We start from the raw sequence: 17,604 nt of genomic DNA, 5'->3' as shown, positions 1-17,604 counted from the left end.
GAGGATGGATGAAAAGCTGTCCTACCCAGCTCCCGCCTCCCACACAATCACTCTCCCCTCCTCCCACCTTGATCTTTGCAAACACACAACCACCAATCAGGAGTCCGCACGGCTCTCCAACCCCGTTTAGGGTCACGGGAATAGCCCTACTAATTACAGAAATAAACTATAACATATCAGTTACCTATAACATACAGTTACCACAAACATCCTGGAAGCAACGGCAACTATTGGCAGCAAAGTTGCCAGCAATGGCTGTCTGGTTCCTAAGAGCCTCCTAAAATGCTTCCCCCCCTTTACCCTCTGGGGAAAACTATACAAAGACAGAGCCATCCAACTCTTGCTAATGCAGTGAGTAGCGACAAGCAACAGGGCCTTCTCAGTCATGGCCCTTTTGGGTGGAATGCCCTCCATTCCACAATGAAGGGGCAATGGCAGAGAAGACCCTGCTGCTTGTCGCTACTTGCTGAACTTTAGACAGAGCGGTTATGCGTAGTGGGAGGTGCTTTTTCATTCTGGAGTTCGTCCTCGGCATCCTGAGGCCCAAATGTTGATGATATGGGTCAAGAGCTCCATTCCTTTCCCTTGCAGTTTGCACCGCTTCTCTTCCCGTCCCCTCCTCACCTTTACCTTGGGCTCGATGGGTTTCCACCCGTTGGCTTTGAGATGGTGAAGTTCAGTAAACTTCATGCTGACGTCTTCAATGGAGAGCTGCAGGAGGTCCCAGAATCCAGCCAGGTCCTGGAAGGTGGGCATGGGGAACGCATTGGGGTCCTGTCATGGGCAAGAAGGAAAGGGAGAGGCTGTCAAATGCCTCCACCAGTCAGCAGCCTGATGTGGGTTAATTCGGGGGGGGGGTTGTTTGCCCTCTCCCCCAGCAACTGGTATTCATTGAGGATGAGGCTGCAGCACAGAGGACAACATTTGCTTTGTATAAAGAAGGTCTGAGGGTCGAACCCTGGCATCTCCAGGTGGGAAAGACCCTTCTCTGCAATCTTGGAGAGCTGCTGACTGGTGTAGGCAGAGTAGGCAATACTGAGTTAGACGGACCAAGGGCTTGTCTCAGTAGAAAGCAGCTTACTCTGTTCACTAAACTGGATGCGTTGTAAGTGCTTGGCATGCATAAGATTCCAGCTTTAATCCCCGGCAGCAGCAGCATCTCCAGGGAAAGACCCATCTCTGTCTGAAGCCCTGCCAGCCAGAAGAGATAATGCTGACCTAGATGGATGAATAATCTAAACCAGTCAAAAGCAGTTTCATATATATATTTAAGGCCCACCGCCTTTGAACAGAGAGGACCATATGGGGAAGGTAGTGCTAAGACCCTAAATCTGTTCCATAGCAACATAGGAACATAGGAAACTGCCATATACTGAGTCAGACCATTGGTCCATCTAGCTCAGCATTGTCTTCACAGACTGGCAGCAGCTTCTCCAAGGTTGCAGGCAGGAATCTCTCTCAGCCCTATCTTGGAGATGCTGCCAGGAACGGAACTTGGAGCCTAGATGCTCTTCCCAGAGCGGCTTCATCCCCTGAGGGGAATCTCTTCCAGTGCTCACACATCAAGTGCAACCAGGGCGGGCCCTGGCTTAAAGGTTAAGGCAGGCCCTACTTAGCTTAAAGGGACACGTCATGCTTGCTACCACAAGTCCAGCTCTCATCTGGGAAGTCTTGAATTATGTGTTCTCTAATACAGGCGGCATTCCCAGGAGAAATATCTGTGAAAGTTCCACACAAAAGTATGGATTGCTTTAAAGATTCTTATGGGTCCGAAGAATCCATTGTCCATTCACCTTTTGGAAATTCCATGCATTCCATGGTTGCTTGGAAGGAACGATTGCATTTCAGTGGGTATTCCCTGTCATTCTTTTTAGGATGCCCCGACATTAGTCCACTGGCGGTATCATCAGGCAGGGCTGGGAAAAGATCCTGCCTAAAACTTTGGAGAGCTGCTGCCAGTCAGTGTCGACAATGCTGAGCTAGATGGACCAAGGGTCAGACTCGGTATAAGGCAGCTTCCTGTGTTCTTACATGTGGAAGAGTGCTTTGGGGCGTTGGTTGAAATGCCATGCAAACGCGATCTTGATGGTGGCACCAAGGTGGCATTTTTGCAGGGTTTCATTGATGTAGGAAGGGGGAAAAACAGGAATGAATGGAGCACAGTAAGAAGTTATGCCCGCGTTCTGTGTTCTGTGCTCTGCATAAAGTTTGGAAAGCAGATATGGGACAAAGGAGGATCCCTAAACAAGACCAGGCGTTACAGAGCTCTGAAACAGGGGGAGAAATTCAGAGGAGGGGAATTCCGAGCTCCTGTCTGAGACACACAGGGGATGCCCTTACCATATTCTGTTGGCAGAGTCGGTAAAACTGCTGTACTTTCTGAGACATCAGGAGCTGGGCGCTGCCCACTGCGCTGCGGATCTTCTCGAGGACTGGGGGGAGGTGTAAAGAGAGAGCCGACGGACAGCGGTGAAAGGGGATACGCACACATCACTCCCAAGTGGTGGCGTAGCAACGTTGGCGGTGGCCCATGGCTTGAACTGCTGGCAGTTCCCGCCCCCTGCCAGGAGACTCCGCCCACTGTCTGCTCTCCCTCCATGGCCCCTGCCTGCCTGCCCTCTCTTTCTGCACAGCCTCTCCACCTGCCCCCCTCCTTCCGCAGCCCCCACAGGCAGGTGGTGCGTGACTCCCCCACCCCTGTTCCCATTGGGCAGTTCGCCCTGCCTTGGCCCCATTGGGTAGCCTGCATCCACTGAACACAGTCGCCCAGTGGTAGTTCTACCCCTGCTCCCAAGCGTGCAAGACTTTCAGATTGTTGGAAGTGAAGGACTTTGCGCGGTCTCATGTCTCAGTGACAGAGGGGGACAGATTAGTGAGTCAGAGGGCTAGAGGGGTCAAGACATTGGTCTTCCCTTCTCTACTGCTCTGACACTATCCCTTTTGGTATGTAGATTGCTATTCTTAGGGAGTAACATCCTTCCTGCCTGCCTGGCCACTTCCTCTTCCTCCTTCTCTTCCCTGTCTTCTCCCTTGCAACATGCAAGCTCTTCTCTCTCCCTGCACCATGTGTGCAGAGAAGCAGAATCCCTCTGCATCCAGCTAGCTAGCTAGATTAGAGATCCTATCTCCTCACTTTCCTATCTAGAATGGAGTTCACTAATAAATACTCCTTATATTGATTTGAAACTATGAACTGGCTCCAAGTTATTTTACTCTCAGCATACACGCGTGCCTGGGCAGACTCCGCTGTGTCGTTCCTCTGTGCACTCTGCTATATTAGAAGGGTATCTCTTACCAGAGAGAATTCCCAACACAAATGGTGTCTGACTCTGCATCCTGTTGAAAAGGAAGACTGCAATCCTAGATGTTCTGGCTGGCATCTAAACAAAGCCTGCACACATGTATCAAAGGATGCATGTGCACCCCGTCATGCATGCCACACTAATGCAGCACGGGGATGGGGAGTGATTTCCCTGATCTCTCCTTACTGGGGATGCGCTCTCTCTTACCCAAGGATGGTGGCCCCAGATCCCAACCCACAAGGCCCCATAGAGACTCACTCTCTTCCGGCAGATCATAATCTTCAGCCTCCAGTTCCATCTGCTGGCACCAGCCTTCCATCTTTTCCACCTCCGCCTGCAACAACTTGATAAACCACTCGCCATCCCGGTGACAGGGCGACGCTCGGCCCGAATCGGGAAGGCTGCGCGAGCCCCGATCCATCCAGGAATCCTGGCGTGGCACTTCCACCGTGTCGTACTGCATCTGGTAATCCTCCCGGTAGGCCCACTGGCCTTGCGTGTGCACCGTCTTGTACACGGAGTACTGCCGCGTGGATTCCGGCTCCGAGGAATGCCGTTGGAAGGAGCGCCCAAACTGAAGGGCTTTGTCCTCCGTCGCCACCGTCAGGCCTGCCAGCCCCTCCACCTCCAAGTCAGCCTGCACGCCGGCCGTCACACTGTTGGACCGCTTGAACCGAGCACGCCTGGCATCAGACAAAAAGGGAGTCAGATTCCTCCGGAGGGACACGCTAAGAGTCAAACATGCCATGAAAGGTGTGGAAAAAGCGAGCTGGGAAAAGCTCATTATTTGTTTAATGCACTGCAGAGGTTCGCAAGTTGGGCCCCCCAGTTGTTGCTGGACGGCAACTCCTCCTAATATTTATATGCTGCTTTTCAACAAAAGTTTGCAAAGCAGTTTACACAGAAAAACATATAAATAATCAATAAGATGACCCCCCCCGTCCCCAAAGGGCTCACAATCTAAAAAAGAAACAGAAGGCAGCCACCAGCAGCAGCCACTGGAGGGATGCTGTGCTGGGGATGGATAGGGCCAGTTGCTCTCCCCCTGATAAATATAAGAGAATCACCACTTTGAATGGGGCCTCTTGGCTCAGTTAAAGTAAAGTAAAGTTGTGCCGTCGAGTCGGTGTCGACTCCTGGCGACCACAGAGCCATGTGGTTTTCTTTGGTAGAAGCCATTTTTGGAAGGGTAGTATAGAAATCAAATCAAATCAAAAAATAAAGGCAGGAAGGGAGGCAGGAAGGGGTTACCATTGCCTCCTCCCACGCAATGTGAGATGATGTCTTTCAGCATCTTCCTATATCGCTGCTGCCTGATATAGGTGTTTCCCATAGTCTGGGAAACATACCAGCGGGGATTCGAACTGGCAACCTCTGGCTCCCTAGGCAAGTTATTTCCCCTCTGCACCATTAGGTGGCTCTTGGGCTCAGTTAGCAGGGGTTAAACCTGCTAAGGAGGGGAGAGCAAGGGAGAGAATGAGGAAAATACCCAGCCAGCCACAAAGCCAGCTTGGAAATGAGGCCATTGAGATGAGATCTGAGCCAGGCCATCCCCAGGAGTTGAGCGGCTCGGGTTCTTTGAACCCAGCCATTATAGCTCCACCCCGCTGCCTGAGTGTTTACATCGCTAGGGAACGGACTGATGCTTGTTTAGCAGTCCTGCCTTATACCCAGGGAATTCTGAGAACTGCTAATCTCTGGAAGCGGGAAGGACGGCTTACAAATCTCCATGAATACTTGGGACCCCGTGACAGCTGAATGGCTTTAAAACGGATACAAATTAAAAGGGTAGATCTGCTATCCGTGGGCAAAGCGGGATGCACTCGTGAGCTTGTCCCTTCTAGCGCTGTTACGATCAGCTGTGCAACTGGCAGATTCACGGGCCGTGAATAGGCAGTCGACTTTAGGGGTGAAGACACCCACAAGAGTGAACGGACAGCTCCTCATGGTTTCTCCCCAGCTTGGCAAAGGGGCATGGCAGTGAAATGAGCCCCTGGTTCAAGACGCCGGTCTTGCCTTCTCGTTTCCCGACTTGCTCTCTCGCTCCTGCTGCCTCCCAAAGTGCCCCGCAGCACATAGGAAGAGGCTGGGCTGCTTTTGTGCTTTGCTGAATTTATCCAGCCAGAAGAGGAAGCTTATCCGCAGTGGGTGAGCAAGGGAAGCTCATTCGCAAAGGACCAGGGGGGCAGGAAGGGAAAGACTGAGGGATGTAACCCAGGTTCATAGGGACATAGGGACATAGGAAGCTGCCATACACTGAGTCAGACCCTTGGTGTATCTAGCTCAGCATTGTCTTCACAGACTGGCAGCAGCTTCGCCAAGGTTGCAGGCAGGCATCTCTCTCAGCCCTCTCTTGGAGATGCTGCCAGGGAGGGAACTTGGAACCTTCTGCTCTTCCCAGAGCGGCTCCATCCCCTCAGGGGAACAGATAACTTGACTGTGAGATCAACTGCAAAACTGAGCTATCACTGTGGTTGATGAACACTCAGTGAGTCCCCCTTGTAAGATAATAAGGCTGTTCTCACGAGCAGCCTAACCTGGCTAAGGCAACCCAGCCTGGGTGAGGCTGCTCATGTGCAACCAGGATTGATCGTGAACCCGGCACTGCCACGGCACCTAACTCGACTTTTCCAAGGTGAAGGGCGTGAGTGCACCCTTGACACCAGTTCCGGGGTTGTGTTACCCAGAGAACACAGAGACAGACAGGCGCCTAGAGCACCTGACCCCCAGAGGCATCCCACAATGCACCGTGCTTATTGTGCGGTTCATCGCGAGATACGTGGAGGCCTGCACTGCCTACAGCCGCGCGGATCATGTGGGAGCGCAGTCCGTGCTTCCCACGGGCAGACCAGATCGTCTTGGGGGAAGGGAAGGCCTGTGCTGCCTCCCGTCCCCTGCTGGCCCACACGATCGTGAGCATAGCCTCAATGTCTGTCATCACCCTAAAAGAGGTCAGGATGCCTGGTTTTCACCCAGGGGGCCTGGGTTTGACTCCCAGTATGGGAAAGCTTTATTTCCGTGTGCTCTTCAGCCAAGGAGAGCTGGTCTTGTAGGAGCGAGCATGAATGGCCCCCTTTGCTAAGCAGGGCCCAACTCGGTCTGCATTTGGATGGGTGACTCCATTTGAGCACCGTAAGAGCATCTACACGTGGCATGCAGAGGGCTCCAGGTTCACTCCCTGGCAGCATCTCCAGGTAGGTTGGAGAGAGACTCCTGCCTGTGACCTTGGACAACACGGAGCTAGATGGACCCATGGTCTAAGCCAACTTCCCATGTCCCTATGTAAAAGCAAGCCTTTAGAATGCTGAGCGCGGAGGCCCAAGGGAACCTGCAGGGATTCATTTTCCGCAGGGAGCCAAGGTGCCCGTAAGCATGTGCAGAGTGCTCCCCTCCCTCTCCACTGAATACTCACAGACTACACCCATGGAATTAGGGGTCAGGGCTCTTTATGTATAAGAGTGTACTTGTGCCCTGGCACCCCTCTGGACTGCTGGGGACACTCGAGAGGAAAGTTAGAACCCAACCAGCAGCTAGTGAACAGCGGTGCCCTCGTGTTCTTTAACCAAACTGTCTGCTGCCTCCCGCTTGTGCTTGCTGGCCTGTTTCTATGGCAACCAGCACTGGGTGGATGCTGGAGGACCAGAGAGGGGGGAGGGAGGGAGGACGTGCCAGTCCGTCCCTTGCCGAATGAAGAAATGGAACAGCTAGGTAGTGGTCACCTCCCATGCTCTAGGATTCACGTGACCAGGCAATGAACCGCAGGGAAGGCGGCCGGTTGTGGCATGCGAGATCATCTCGTTAAACATTTAAAGCTGGCGTGTGTGAATACAGATGCACAAACACACACACAGATGCACAAACACACAAGTCCAGGTACACAGGCTTCTTTTTGGAACACTAGAACACTGGACCCAATAGATTTTGCCACTCTGACAGAAGAGCTGCCATAAGAACGCGGGGGAACATTCTCTGTTCCCCTGCATAGGGGGAACAGAGAATAGGGGGAACTGCATAGGAGAGGATAACTGGTCTTGTGGTAGCAAGCATAATTTGTCCCCTTAGCTAAGCAGGGTCTGCCCTGGTTGCATATGAAAGGGAGACTTGATGTGTGAACACTGGAAGATATTCCCCTCAGAGGATGGAGCCGCTCTGGGAAGAGCAGAAGGTTTCAAGTTCCCTCTTGGCTTCTCCAAGATAGGGCTGAGAGAGGTTCCTGCCTGCAACCTTGGAGAAGCCGCTGCCAGTCTGTGAAGATAATACTGAGCTAGATAGACCAATGGTCTGACTCAGTATATGGCAGCTTCCTATGTTCTATGGTCCTATGAACCATTGAAAATGGAAGCTCTGTGTTGTCAGTACAGGAAGGACTTCTTCCACACAGCGTATAATTAATCTATGGAATTCTCTGCTACAGGGGGTGGTGATGGCCACCAACTTGGATGGCTTGAAAAGGGCTTGGACAGATTGATGAAGGACAGGTCTATAATTGACTACTAGTCTGGTGGCTATAGGCCACCTCCAGCTTCAGAGGCAAGATGCCCCTCAATACCAGTTGTAGGGGAGCAACAGCAGGAGAGAAAGCATGCCCTCACCTCCTGCCTGTGGGCTTCCTGGAGGCATCTGGTGGGCCACTGCAGAAAACAGGATTCTGGACTAGATAGGCCTTGGGCTATCCAGCAGAGATCGAGTAGGGCTGCTCTTTAGGGATGTGCATGAAATAGATTTTGCGTTTCGTCTTGAGCTCGAAACAAAATGCAAAATGCTCGAAACATTCTGCCTCAAAAGCCGGCTGTTTTGACTAAACCAACTTGAAATATTTCAAGTGTTTCGAGCGCCATTTTGAAGCCTGTTTTTTCCAGGGAGAGATGGTCTACTGATCAGAACAGTGGGTAGATGAGGCCTCCACTCCGGACTTTGCTCTGGACTTAGCTCATCAGCCTGCCTGGCCGGTAGACCAGGCCTCTGAATTGGGCTGACATGTTGTCTGGAGCAGAGGCCTGGTGTACCTGCTGTGTAAGGTGGGTAGACCAGGCCTCCACCTTGGACTTAGCACGTCGTCCCACCTCGGAGGACTGGTCTTACTGGTAGCCCAGTCCTCTGAGGTGGGCTGACAAGTTAAGTATATATTTCCTTCTCTATATGCCTGTCATGGTGTGGGATGTGGATCTCTTACCTCCTTGTCTGACCTCTGGTTATCATTCTGAAACCCTTCTGGCTCCGATTACGTTTCAGCAGACAAATTTTCCTGCTGTTGTAGAAAATTGCACCATATGCAGATCATGGACTACCCGTAACGCTTGCTCCGGTTTTCATTGTGACCATGTGGAGCCTGCGTGCTTTACAGAAGTGGACAGCTTAGCCATAGGGAGTGACCCAGGTTCTGCATTTCAGCTCAGCCCGCCTTGTGTGGGCATCTACTGTCAACTGATGCCTCCGTGTATTTGTGCCCCTTACTTTATTAGCCGGGGAGATAATCCAGCTGTCTTTAGGAGCCAGCGTCCGTAGCACCGTGGGCTTCTCCAGCTCAGAATCCCTGAAAGAGGCTTGTGCTGTGAATATTGATTTGAGGCCTCTGGTGGCAGAGGACTTTATTATTATTATTATTTGTTCAATGACAACCACCCAAATGCAACGGATTGCAAAATCTGTGGCTCCTGAAGGGACACAAGCACTGCAGGGGATGTTTAACCAGCCATACCTTTTATCTTCTTCCACCTGGACCCCAATAGAGTGGAACTCTCTACGGTTCCTGCTTTCCGTGTCAGAATCAGAGATGGTTTCCACCTGTGAGGGTGTTGCGGGTGCAGAGAAGGCGGGGGAGAGAAAGAAAGGAAAAAGGAAAGTGAAGGGTGGGGGAAGGGGGAGAAAAACAGATTTGATAAATTGCTTATTATTTGCATGTTCACACCATCGTTTGTCCTGGGACCCCAGGGCGGTGAACAACAACAACAAAACACCACAAACTAATCAACTGTAACATTTCATTAAAAATAAACTAAAAATTAGCCAACAGAGCTAAAATAAGCTAAAAGGAAATCAGACTGATTGGTCAAAGGCCAGAACAGAAAGGGCAGTCTTCAGTCTCTTCCGAAAGATTGGGGACTACGTGGATTGCAACTGAAAATAAGTTCCACTGCCAGGGGGCAGTCACCAAAAAGGACCTGCTCTGCATGCTCAACAAATGAGCTTCAGCAGGTGTCCACACACTCAGCAAAGCCCCCCTGGCTGATCTAGTCAGTGGGAGCAGGCAGTCCTTAAAGTAAATGGGACGAAAAGAAAAAAAAGAAAAAAGGATGGAGCCAAAAGTTGAAACAAGTAGGGAGGTTTGATAAGTGTGTGTGTGTGTGTGTGTGTGAAGGCGGGAGAGGGCCTGGGGAAGGAAGGAAGGAAAAGAAAGAAATGTGGACAGACTAGTGGAAAACTAAATAACAGAAAACATTGAAAGAACAAACATAAAGAACAAAAGAGAGAGAGAGAGAGAAAGGAGGGAAGGAAGGAAGGAAGGAAGGAAGGAAGGAAAGTAGATAAGCAGAAGAGAATGATGCAATCAGAAAGAAAGAACAAAAGAGAAAAGTGGTGCATATCGTATTTACCTGAATCTAAGATGAGCCCCCCACCCCATTTCTTTCCTGTGAAATATTGGGGAAGGTCATTCAGAGTCCTCTTTAACAGGTATTTAACCTCCAGGGCTGTCCCTAGGGGCCGGGAGTGAATCAGCCAGAAGCTGCTCAGCTTGAGGGGCAGGGAGAAAGCAGCTGCAGGTGGTTTTGGGGTGGGAAGAGTGTGTGTGTGGTCCTCCTCCGGGACCTCCTTGGCCTGGCAGGGGATGGGGAGAAAGTAGTCGCAGGTGGTTGGGTGGTGGTGGTGAGTGTGCACATGGGTCCTGGGGGAGCACAGGACTCGGGGCAATTGCCCTGGTTGCCCTGCCCAAAGGACGGGCCTCTTAACCTCTATCTTTTAAAGCATAATCTTAAACTCAGAGTCACCTTCTATTTGGTAAATATGGTAGGTGGGAAGAAATACATAGAGAAAGAAAGTGAAGAGAGAAAGACAGATGCATGGAAGTCATCGATGCGGAGAGGCAAATAACTTATGCACATGCACGGCGGTCACTAAAATGGCCTCTGTGTGTGTGTGTGTAGGCCCAAACTGGGGGAGCTACTCTGGGGGTGACCGGCAGGGTGGGGTAGGGGAGCCACAACTGCCCCTGCTGCCACAGCTACTTGCATTGTAGGTACAAAATTAACCCCCCCCGCCTCCTCTAGGTTTAGGGAAGCCTCTGCCCCTGCCCCTTTACTGGTAAAGGGGAATCCTTACCAGAGCTCTGAGGCAGCTTGGTTCGATCTGGTCCCAGTTCAAACTTGGACTGCCCAAGGCTGGTCCAGTTTGACCCCAAACCTGTTGGACCGGGTTGGCTTGCCGTTGAGTCGATGTCGACTCCGGCACTCACAGAGCCCTGTGGTTTTCTTTGGTAGAATACAGGAGGGGTTTACTATTGCCTCTTCTCACACAGTATGAGATGATGTCTTTCAGCATCTTCCTATATCGCTGCCCCCCGATATACAGCGGGGATTCGAACCAGCAAACTTCTGATTGTTAGTCAAGCATTTCCCCGCTGCGCCACTTACAGTTCTAATCTGTGCATTAACCCTCTTCTGTGGCTGCTATTGATCAAAACAAACCAGTGTGCCAAGTTCAAAGGGAAAGGACCTGAAAGTCCTGCTAGGGAACATCCATAGCCCATTCGTAGAGCATCTGCTTGCAAGCAGAATGTTCAATCCCTGGCAGTATCTTCAGGAACATAGGAAAATAGGAAGCTGCTTTCTACCGAGTCAAGCCACTGGTCCATCTAGCTCAATATTGTCTACCCAGACTGGCAGCGGCTTTTCCAAGGTGTCTCTTTCAGCTCTTTCTTGGAGAAGCCAGGGAGAGAACTTTGGAACCTTACGCATGCTGGTGCTCTTCCCAAAGCGGCCCCATCCGCTAAGGGGATTATCTTACAGTGCTTATATGTGGTCTCCCATTCAAATGCAAATCAGGGTGGACCCTGATTAGCAAAGGGGACAGTTCATGCTTGCTACCACAAGGCCAGCTCTGCTCTTATCCTCTCTCTTCCCAGGTAGGGCTAGGAAGGATTTCTGACTAGAACCTGGGAGAGCAGCAGTCAATCAGTGTAGACCAGACCTGCTCAGCTTAGGCCCCCCAGCTGTTTTTGGACCACAACTCCCATAATACCCTGCCACAGGGTCCAATAGCCAATATGGGAGTGGTAGGCCAACATCTGCAGGAGGGCTGAAGCTGAGCAGCCCTGGTGTAGACAATACTGAGCTAGAAGGACCAAGAGTCCAACTCGTCTTATCTATCTATCTATCTATCTATCTATCTATCTATCTATCTATCTATCTATCTATCAAATTTGTACACCATCCCAAACTTTCATCTCTGGGCGGTTTACAAATAACATAAAACCAGTTAAAAACATATACAAAAACTCAGAGACAATTTAACAATTTAAAAATAGCCAGAAATTTAAAACCCCAAAATATTAGGAAGCTGAGAAAGTTTGGGTGAAAAGCTGGGATATGGCCGCTTCCTATGTGGCCCCTAGCTGCAGCAATAAAGTAAGGCTGGATTCTGTGTGTGGATTACGAAAACCAAGGCACATTCAGTGCTTGGAGGGATCTCGCCCACTATCCCTGCTCCCCGTCTCCATGCATCAATGGGTCCTCTTGTACAGAGCTTACGTGGGGCAAACTGCATGGGCGTAGGCTTTCTCTCTCCATGAACGGAGCCTGCTGTTGAGGCTTGATGTGCAAACAAAGTGGTGACAATAGTTTGGTGATAAAATCTATATTTTATTGTAGCCTTTTTCTTGGGGGTTGGGGAGATGTGGCTATGTCCTTCCTTCCCCACCTGGCTGCCTTCTGCTTGCCCTCTCCAATGCAACTATGTTCAGGGGGACTCTTGACCAGGCAGTGGGGGCTAGAATTCAACCCCCCCTTCTCTGTTTGCCTCCCGCTGGGATCCAGGCCGGACCAGCCTCCTCGCTCCCATCCAGCCATTGCCTAGCAACAGCAACACTTCCTCCTCAGCTTGGCAAGATGGGAACTTGTGTAGAAGTATTTGGCTGCCTCCGAGATTTCAAGGGAAAACCAGGCAGAAGTTTGAGATAAAGAAGATAGAGTGGGATTAAAAGTCTTTTGGGTTGCCCTCTTTTTAATTTGGCCCTGCTACTGTGCCTTTCACATACAAAAATATAGCAAGTGTAGTTTCTCACTAGGGATGTGCGAACCGGCTCAGAATTCAGTTTATTCAGGGAGAATAAACTGAAGCTGAATCCAGATAAGACGGAGGTACTTATTGTGCGGGGTCAGAACTCTAGAGACAATTTTGATCTGCCTGTTCTAGACGGGGTCACACTTCCCCAAAAGGAACAGGTTCGCAGTCTGGGAGTACTTCTGGATTCACACCTCTCCCTGGTTTCTCAGGCCAGGGGTGCTTTCTATCAGCTCCGGCTGATACGCCAGCTGCGCCCGTTTCTTGAGATCAGTGACCTCAAAACAGTGGTACATTTGTTGGTAACCTCCAGACTGGACTTCTGTAATGTGCTCTACATGGGGCTGCCTTTGTACGTAGTCCGGAAACTTCAGTTGGTTCAGAATGTGGCAGCCAGGTTGGTCTCCGGGTCATCTCGGAGAGACCACGTTGCTCCTCTGTTGATGGAGTTACACTGGCTGCCAATAGGTTTCCAGGCAAAACACAAAGTGCTAGTTACAAAGCCCTAAACGGCTTAGGCCCTGGGTATTTAAGAGAACATCTTCTTTGCTATGTGCCCCACCGCCCATTAAGGTCACTTGAGGAGGTCCGTCTCCAGCTGCTGCCAACTCATTTGGTGGCTACACAGAGCTGGGCCTTCTCAGCTGCTGCCCCAAGATTGAGGAATGTGCTACCTACTAAGACACGAATGTCCCGATCCCTGGCAATTTTAAAGAAACTTCTGAAAACACATCTCTTCGACCAAGCTTTCTCAGCTTTTTAAAACTTGTTTTTAAATTGTTTGGCTATTTAATTGGTATTTTATGATGTTTTAATTATTAATTATTTTATGCAGTCTAACAATTTCTGTTTTAATTGTTAATTGATTTTAGTGGTATTTTAATGTAAACCGCCCTGAGCCTTATGGAAGGGCGGTATAAATTTTTAAATCAATCAATCAATCAAGCTGGTTCGCACTTGAGCCAGCTCGGCTTGAAGGTTCACCCTCGAGCCAAACTGGGGGTGGGGGGGAGAGGCACTCCTGGTCCTACGGCGGGTTGAACCAAGTCCTACCTCACGAGCTGGCTCGATGGAGGAACTGGACCGGGCCGGGCTTGATCTAGCCCGAGTCGCCCAGGGCAGCTTGAATCCAGTCCGGATTCGAGCCGAACCAGGCCAGCCGGTTCTGTGCACATCCCTATTTCTCGCCTCACTTAGCACTAATTAACTAACTTACTTATTACATTTCTATACCACCACATACCAATGTCTCGTGTCGGTTTGCAAAGCAAAGGATAAAAACAGAATTAAAACCAAATTAAAATAGTTATAGAAATTTAAAATAGAAACTGCAGAACAACAATAAAAACCAACTTACAGCTAATCAAAGCGTTGGTGAAATAAATGTGTCTTGAGTGCTCTTTGAAAACCGCTAGAGATGGAGAAGCCCTTACAACAACAGGGAGTTCATTCCAGAGTTTTGGGGCGGCTGTAGAAAAGGCCTGGCCCTGAACTGCCACCAAATGAGTTTGGGGAAGCCACAGGCAGACCTCTCCCAAAGAGCTTAATAAGTGATGGGGGTTCTGAAGGAGAAGGCACTCTCTTAAATTCCCAGGGCCCGAGCCATTTAGGGCTTTATAGGTAATCACCAGCACTTTAAAAAAAGGAGTAATATGGCGTCTTTGGGTTGTCCCAGAGACCAACCTGACTGATGAATTTTGTGCCAATTGAAGTTTCTAGACTGTGTATAAAGCCACATAGAACGCATTGCGGTAGTCAAGTCTGGAGTTTACCAGCAAGTGTACCACTCTTTTTAGATCATTCTCCTCCAAATATGGCCGTAGCTGGCGTATCAGCCTAAGCTGATAAAAGGCACCCCCAGCCACTGCCTCAACCTGAGAAACCAGAGAGAGACCAAGAAGTACTCCCAGACTACGTACCTGTTCCTTCTGAGGAAGTGTGACCCCTTCTAGAACATGCAGCTCTAAACCACCTCCTGAGTTTCCACCCCTCACAATAAGTACCTCTGCCTTGCTTGGATTCAGCTTCAATTTGTTCTCCCTCATCCAGCCCATTACCGCATGCGGGCCAGCATTTAGGGAAGTTATGCCATCCCCTGAGGAAGATGACATGGAGAAAAAAGAGTTGGGTGACATCAGCATACTGGTAACACCCAGCACCAAATCTCCTGATTATCTCCCTGTTATGAGTACATTTCTTTTCTTGGATCTGAGACAGAGACACACACAGTTGGAAGGCGAAGTGATGCCATTTTAATCAAAGAAAGATTAAGCTGTAAAAGGCTTACATCCCTCAAAACACACACTACTGGGGATCCTGTTGCGGTATACGTGGCGTTTGGCGGGGGTCCGAGGCACTTACATGCTAGTCCATCATCGGTGAGATCCAATTAGCACTCTAAAGGGTCTGCCTTCTATAGTTGATTACAAATACGCTTCACTTGCTGGCGAATAAACACACATGAGCAAAGCATGGTGAACACAGGTGCACAGAGGGACAGGAGCCCACACGGCCTGGCTCAGTCATCCGCTGCTCCCATATTTTGATAATTAGCCCCTTCCATGTTCTCTAAAGGAATCCAGTGCTCTCTTCTCATTTTTGAAGCCATTAATCATCAATTCATCCACCAATATCAGGCACCACGGAGGACTGGGGTACTAAAGAATTCAGACAGGGGATGTGCCCAAGTAGCCCAATGCTCTCAACAACCCTGCTCAGGTGTGGAGCCAGCTGAACGGCAGCCTGGGTCCGGTCCTGCCCGGCAGCCCCTCTAGTGGCATCCCGTGTGTGTGATGTCACACACACGGGGTGCGGATCGGGTTCTGGAAGAACTCTGAGCGAACTCCCCCTTGTCTTTTTCAGGGAGCGTTTGCTGCCTGAAAGCCTTTATTTCCCTTTCTCTCTCTCCAGCGAGAGAGAGGAAGGGAAATAGATGCCGTCAGTCAACAAGTGCTGCCTTAAATGGACAGGGGAGAGCGCGCGCTTGGGCTATTCCAAGCCTGGGCCATGCCCCCTCTGCACGAAGACATCACGTGCATGGGGGCATGGCCTTGAGCTCTGGAGAGCCTGAGGGCTCTCCCCTGTCATTTCAGGCAGTGCTTGCTGCCTGACAGCATCTATTTCCCTTTCTCTCCCTCTCTGGAGGGAGAGAAAGGGAAATAAAGGCTGTCAGGCAGCAAGCGCTGCCTGAAAAGGACAGGGGAGAGCTTGCTTGGGGCTCTCCTGGAGCCTGGGTGGGGACGGGGGGAGTTCGTTTGGAGCCTGAGCCATGCCCCCCCCCTGCAGGCTTTGGCAGCCCTTTTCATTGGTGGCCAAGGTTATTTGAACCCATTTGCACAATGGTGGCTCCATCCCTGCTGACAGTTCTTCTCTGCCTTCCCGTGAGCCCTTAAATTGCTCTCTGATCTTGAAGCGCAGTCCCCAAATTGTCCTCCTCCTCAGTACCTCAGCTGCTATGGTCAGTACTGTCTGTCTATCCCCTGGTTTACCTTCCTTTTCTCTTAGTTGTCCTTCTAGGGAAGCGTGATCCATCTCTCTCCCCTCATCTGGGAATCCCACTGGTCTTCCCTCCAGGTTTTTCCAGTCTTCTGCTTGAGAACTAACCCTGAAATTTGTCCTGCATGCAGCCAGGATTTACTGGCAAGCTTTTCCTCCTTGACACCTGCTTTCTTCACCACACAGAACACTGATAATGTGATGCCGCTAATTATATCACCAAAACAACCACAACAAGGAGCCCAGCAGAGATGAGAGGGAGAGAGAATGCTTCATACAAGCCACTTACTCGCAAGCAAGATGGCTGTCCTGTGCCTTCTACATTTCACAGCTGAGTTCCAGACACAGACACTAAATTTTTCTCCTCAAGATACAAGGGCCTTGTGCAAGGAGATCTGCCCCTATCACATCACTACTCTCCCCCAGTAGTTTCATGTAGATATTAAAAAGCACAGGAGACAGTATGGGCCCTGTGAGACTGGGCCCATACTGTTCCTGTTACTTCCCTGTTAGAGAAGGAATAGTCTCCAAGTGATACCATCTGAAATCTCCCTGAGAGATAGGAGTGGAACCACTGCAAAACAGTGCTTCCCACTCCCAACCACCACAGACAATCTAGAAGGATATCATGGACAATGGTATCGAAACCTGCCAAGAGATCCCAAGAGACCAGCAGAATCACACTCCCTCTGTCAATTTTCAATTGGAGATCATTCATCAGGCCGACCAAGGCACTCTCCGCCCCATAGCTCACCTAAAAGCCAGTTTGAAATAGGTCAAGATAATCTCTTTTCTCCAAGATTGCCTGGAGCTGGGAGGCCACCACCCTCTCAATCACCTTGCCCAACCATTAAAGGTTAGAGACTGCCCTATAATTGCTTAGCTCTGGGGGATCGAATGTAGGCTTCTTCAAAGGTGGCCTTATAATTGCTTCCTTGAGACAAAGGGGCACCTTGCCCATCCTCAAAGATGTATTTAGGATGTTAACAAGGCCATCTCTAATAGCCTCCCCACCAGATGAAAGCAGTCATGGTGGACAAGGGTCAAGAGAACAGGTAGTAAGCTGTCCCACCCCAAGCCACTTGTCCACATCCTCAGGAGTCACAAATGGGAACCGATCCAGTCTAACTACATAAGAGGAGTGGGTTTTATTAATGATAACAAATGATGTGTGTAATGAGAAAAAGTGATGATTCTCCCCCACCCATTTCATTTTCACAACAACCCTGCAAGGCAAGTTAGGCTGAAAGAGAGCAAAACGGTTTTTGCCACAAGCAAGAGGAATGCAACATTTCCTACTATAAAAGAATGGATTGATAAAGTGTGGCAAATAGCACAGTTAACTATATTGACAGCATTTGTTTGCGTGATGGCAGACAGAATAAACCTAACTTTTCTACTGAGTGACAGCCCTTTGTGGATTACTGGAAGCCTTAATATAATATAGAAATTAATATTTAATGCTTTTCTGAATAGTATGATTACTATCATATTTGTTTTATGTTAATAATGGTTGAAGATTGAGATGTGA

General features: G+C 49.9%; 1 protein-coding gene across 8 annotated transcripts in view; it reads right to left on the bottom strand.

Annotated features, from left to right (window-relative positions):
- The window catches only part of DLGAP3 (DLG associated protein 3), a 278,302-nt gene that overhangs the window by 5,714 nt on the left and 254,984 nt on the right, over positions 1 to 17,604 (bottom strand). For 7 of the 8 annotated variants that reach the window (XM_053268041.1, XM_053268037.1, XM_053268044.1 and 4 more), the window contains 4 exons: positions 9,001 to 9,086; positions 3,561 to 3,985; positions 2,341 to 2,432; positions 631 to 774 (listed from right to left, as the gene is read on the bottom strand). In XM_053268041.1, the coding sequence (XP_053124016.1) occupies positions 631 to 774; positions 2,341 to 2,432; positions 3,561 to 3,985; positions 9,001 to 9,086 (747 nt within the window). Of the gene's footprint in view, positions 1 to 624; positions 775 to 2,340; positions 2,433 to 3,560; positions 3,986 to 9,000; positions 9,087 to 17,604 lie in introns of all 8 variants that reach the window. The other variant, XM_053268042.1, reaches the window with a different exon arrangement.

This window comes from Hemicordylus capensis, chromosome 7 (assembly GCF_027244095.1).
Source record: "Hemicordylus capensis ecotype Gifberg chromosome 7, rHemCap1.1.pri, whole genome shotgun sequence".
In the NCBI taxonomy this organism is placed as follows: Eukaryota; Metazoa; Chordata; class Lepidosauria; order Squamata; family Cordylidae; genus Hemicordylus; species Hemicordylus capensis.
Note: the sequence above shows the minus strand (reverse complement) of the source record. Positions and strands in the feature narration are given on the sequence as shown.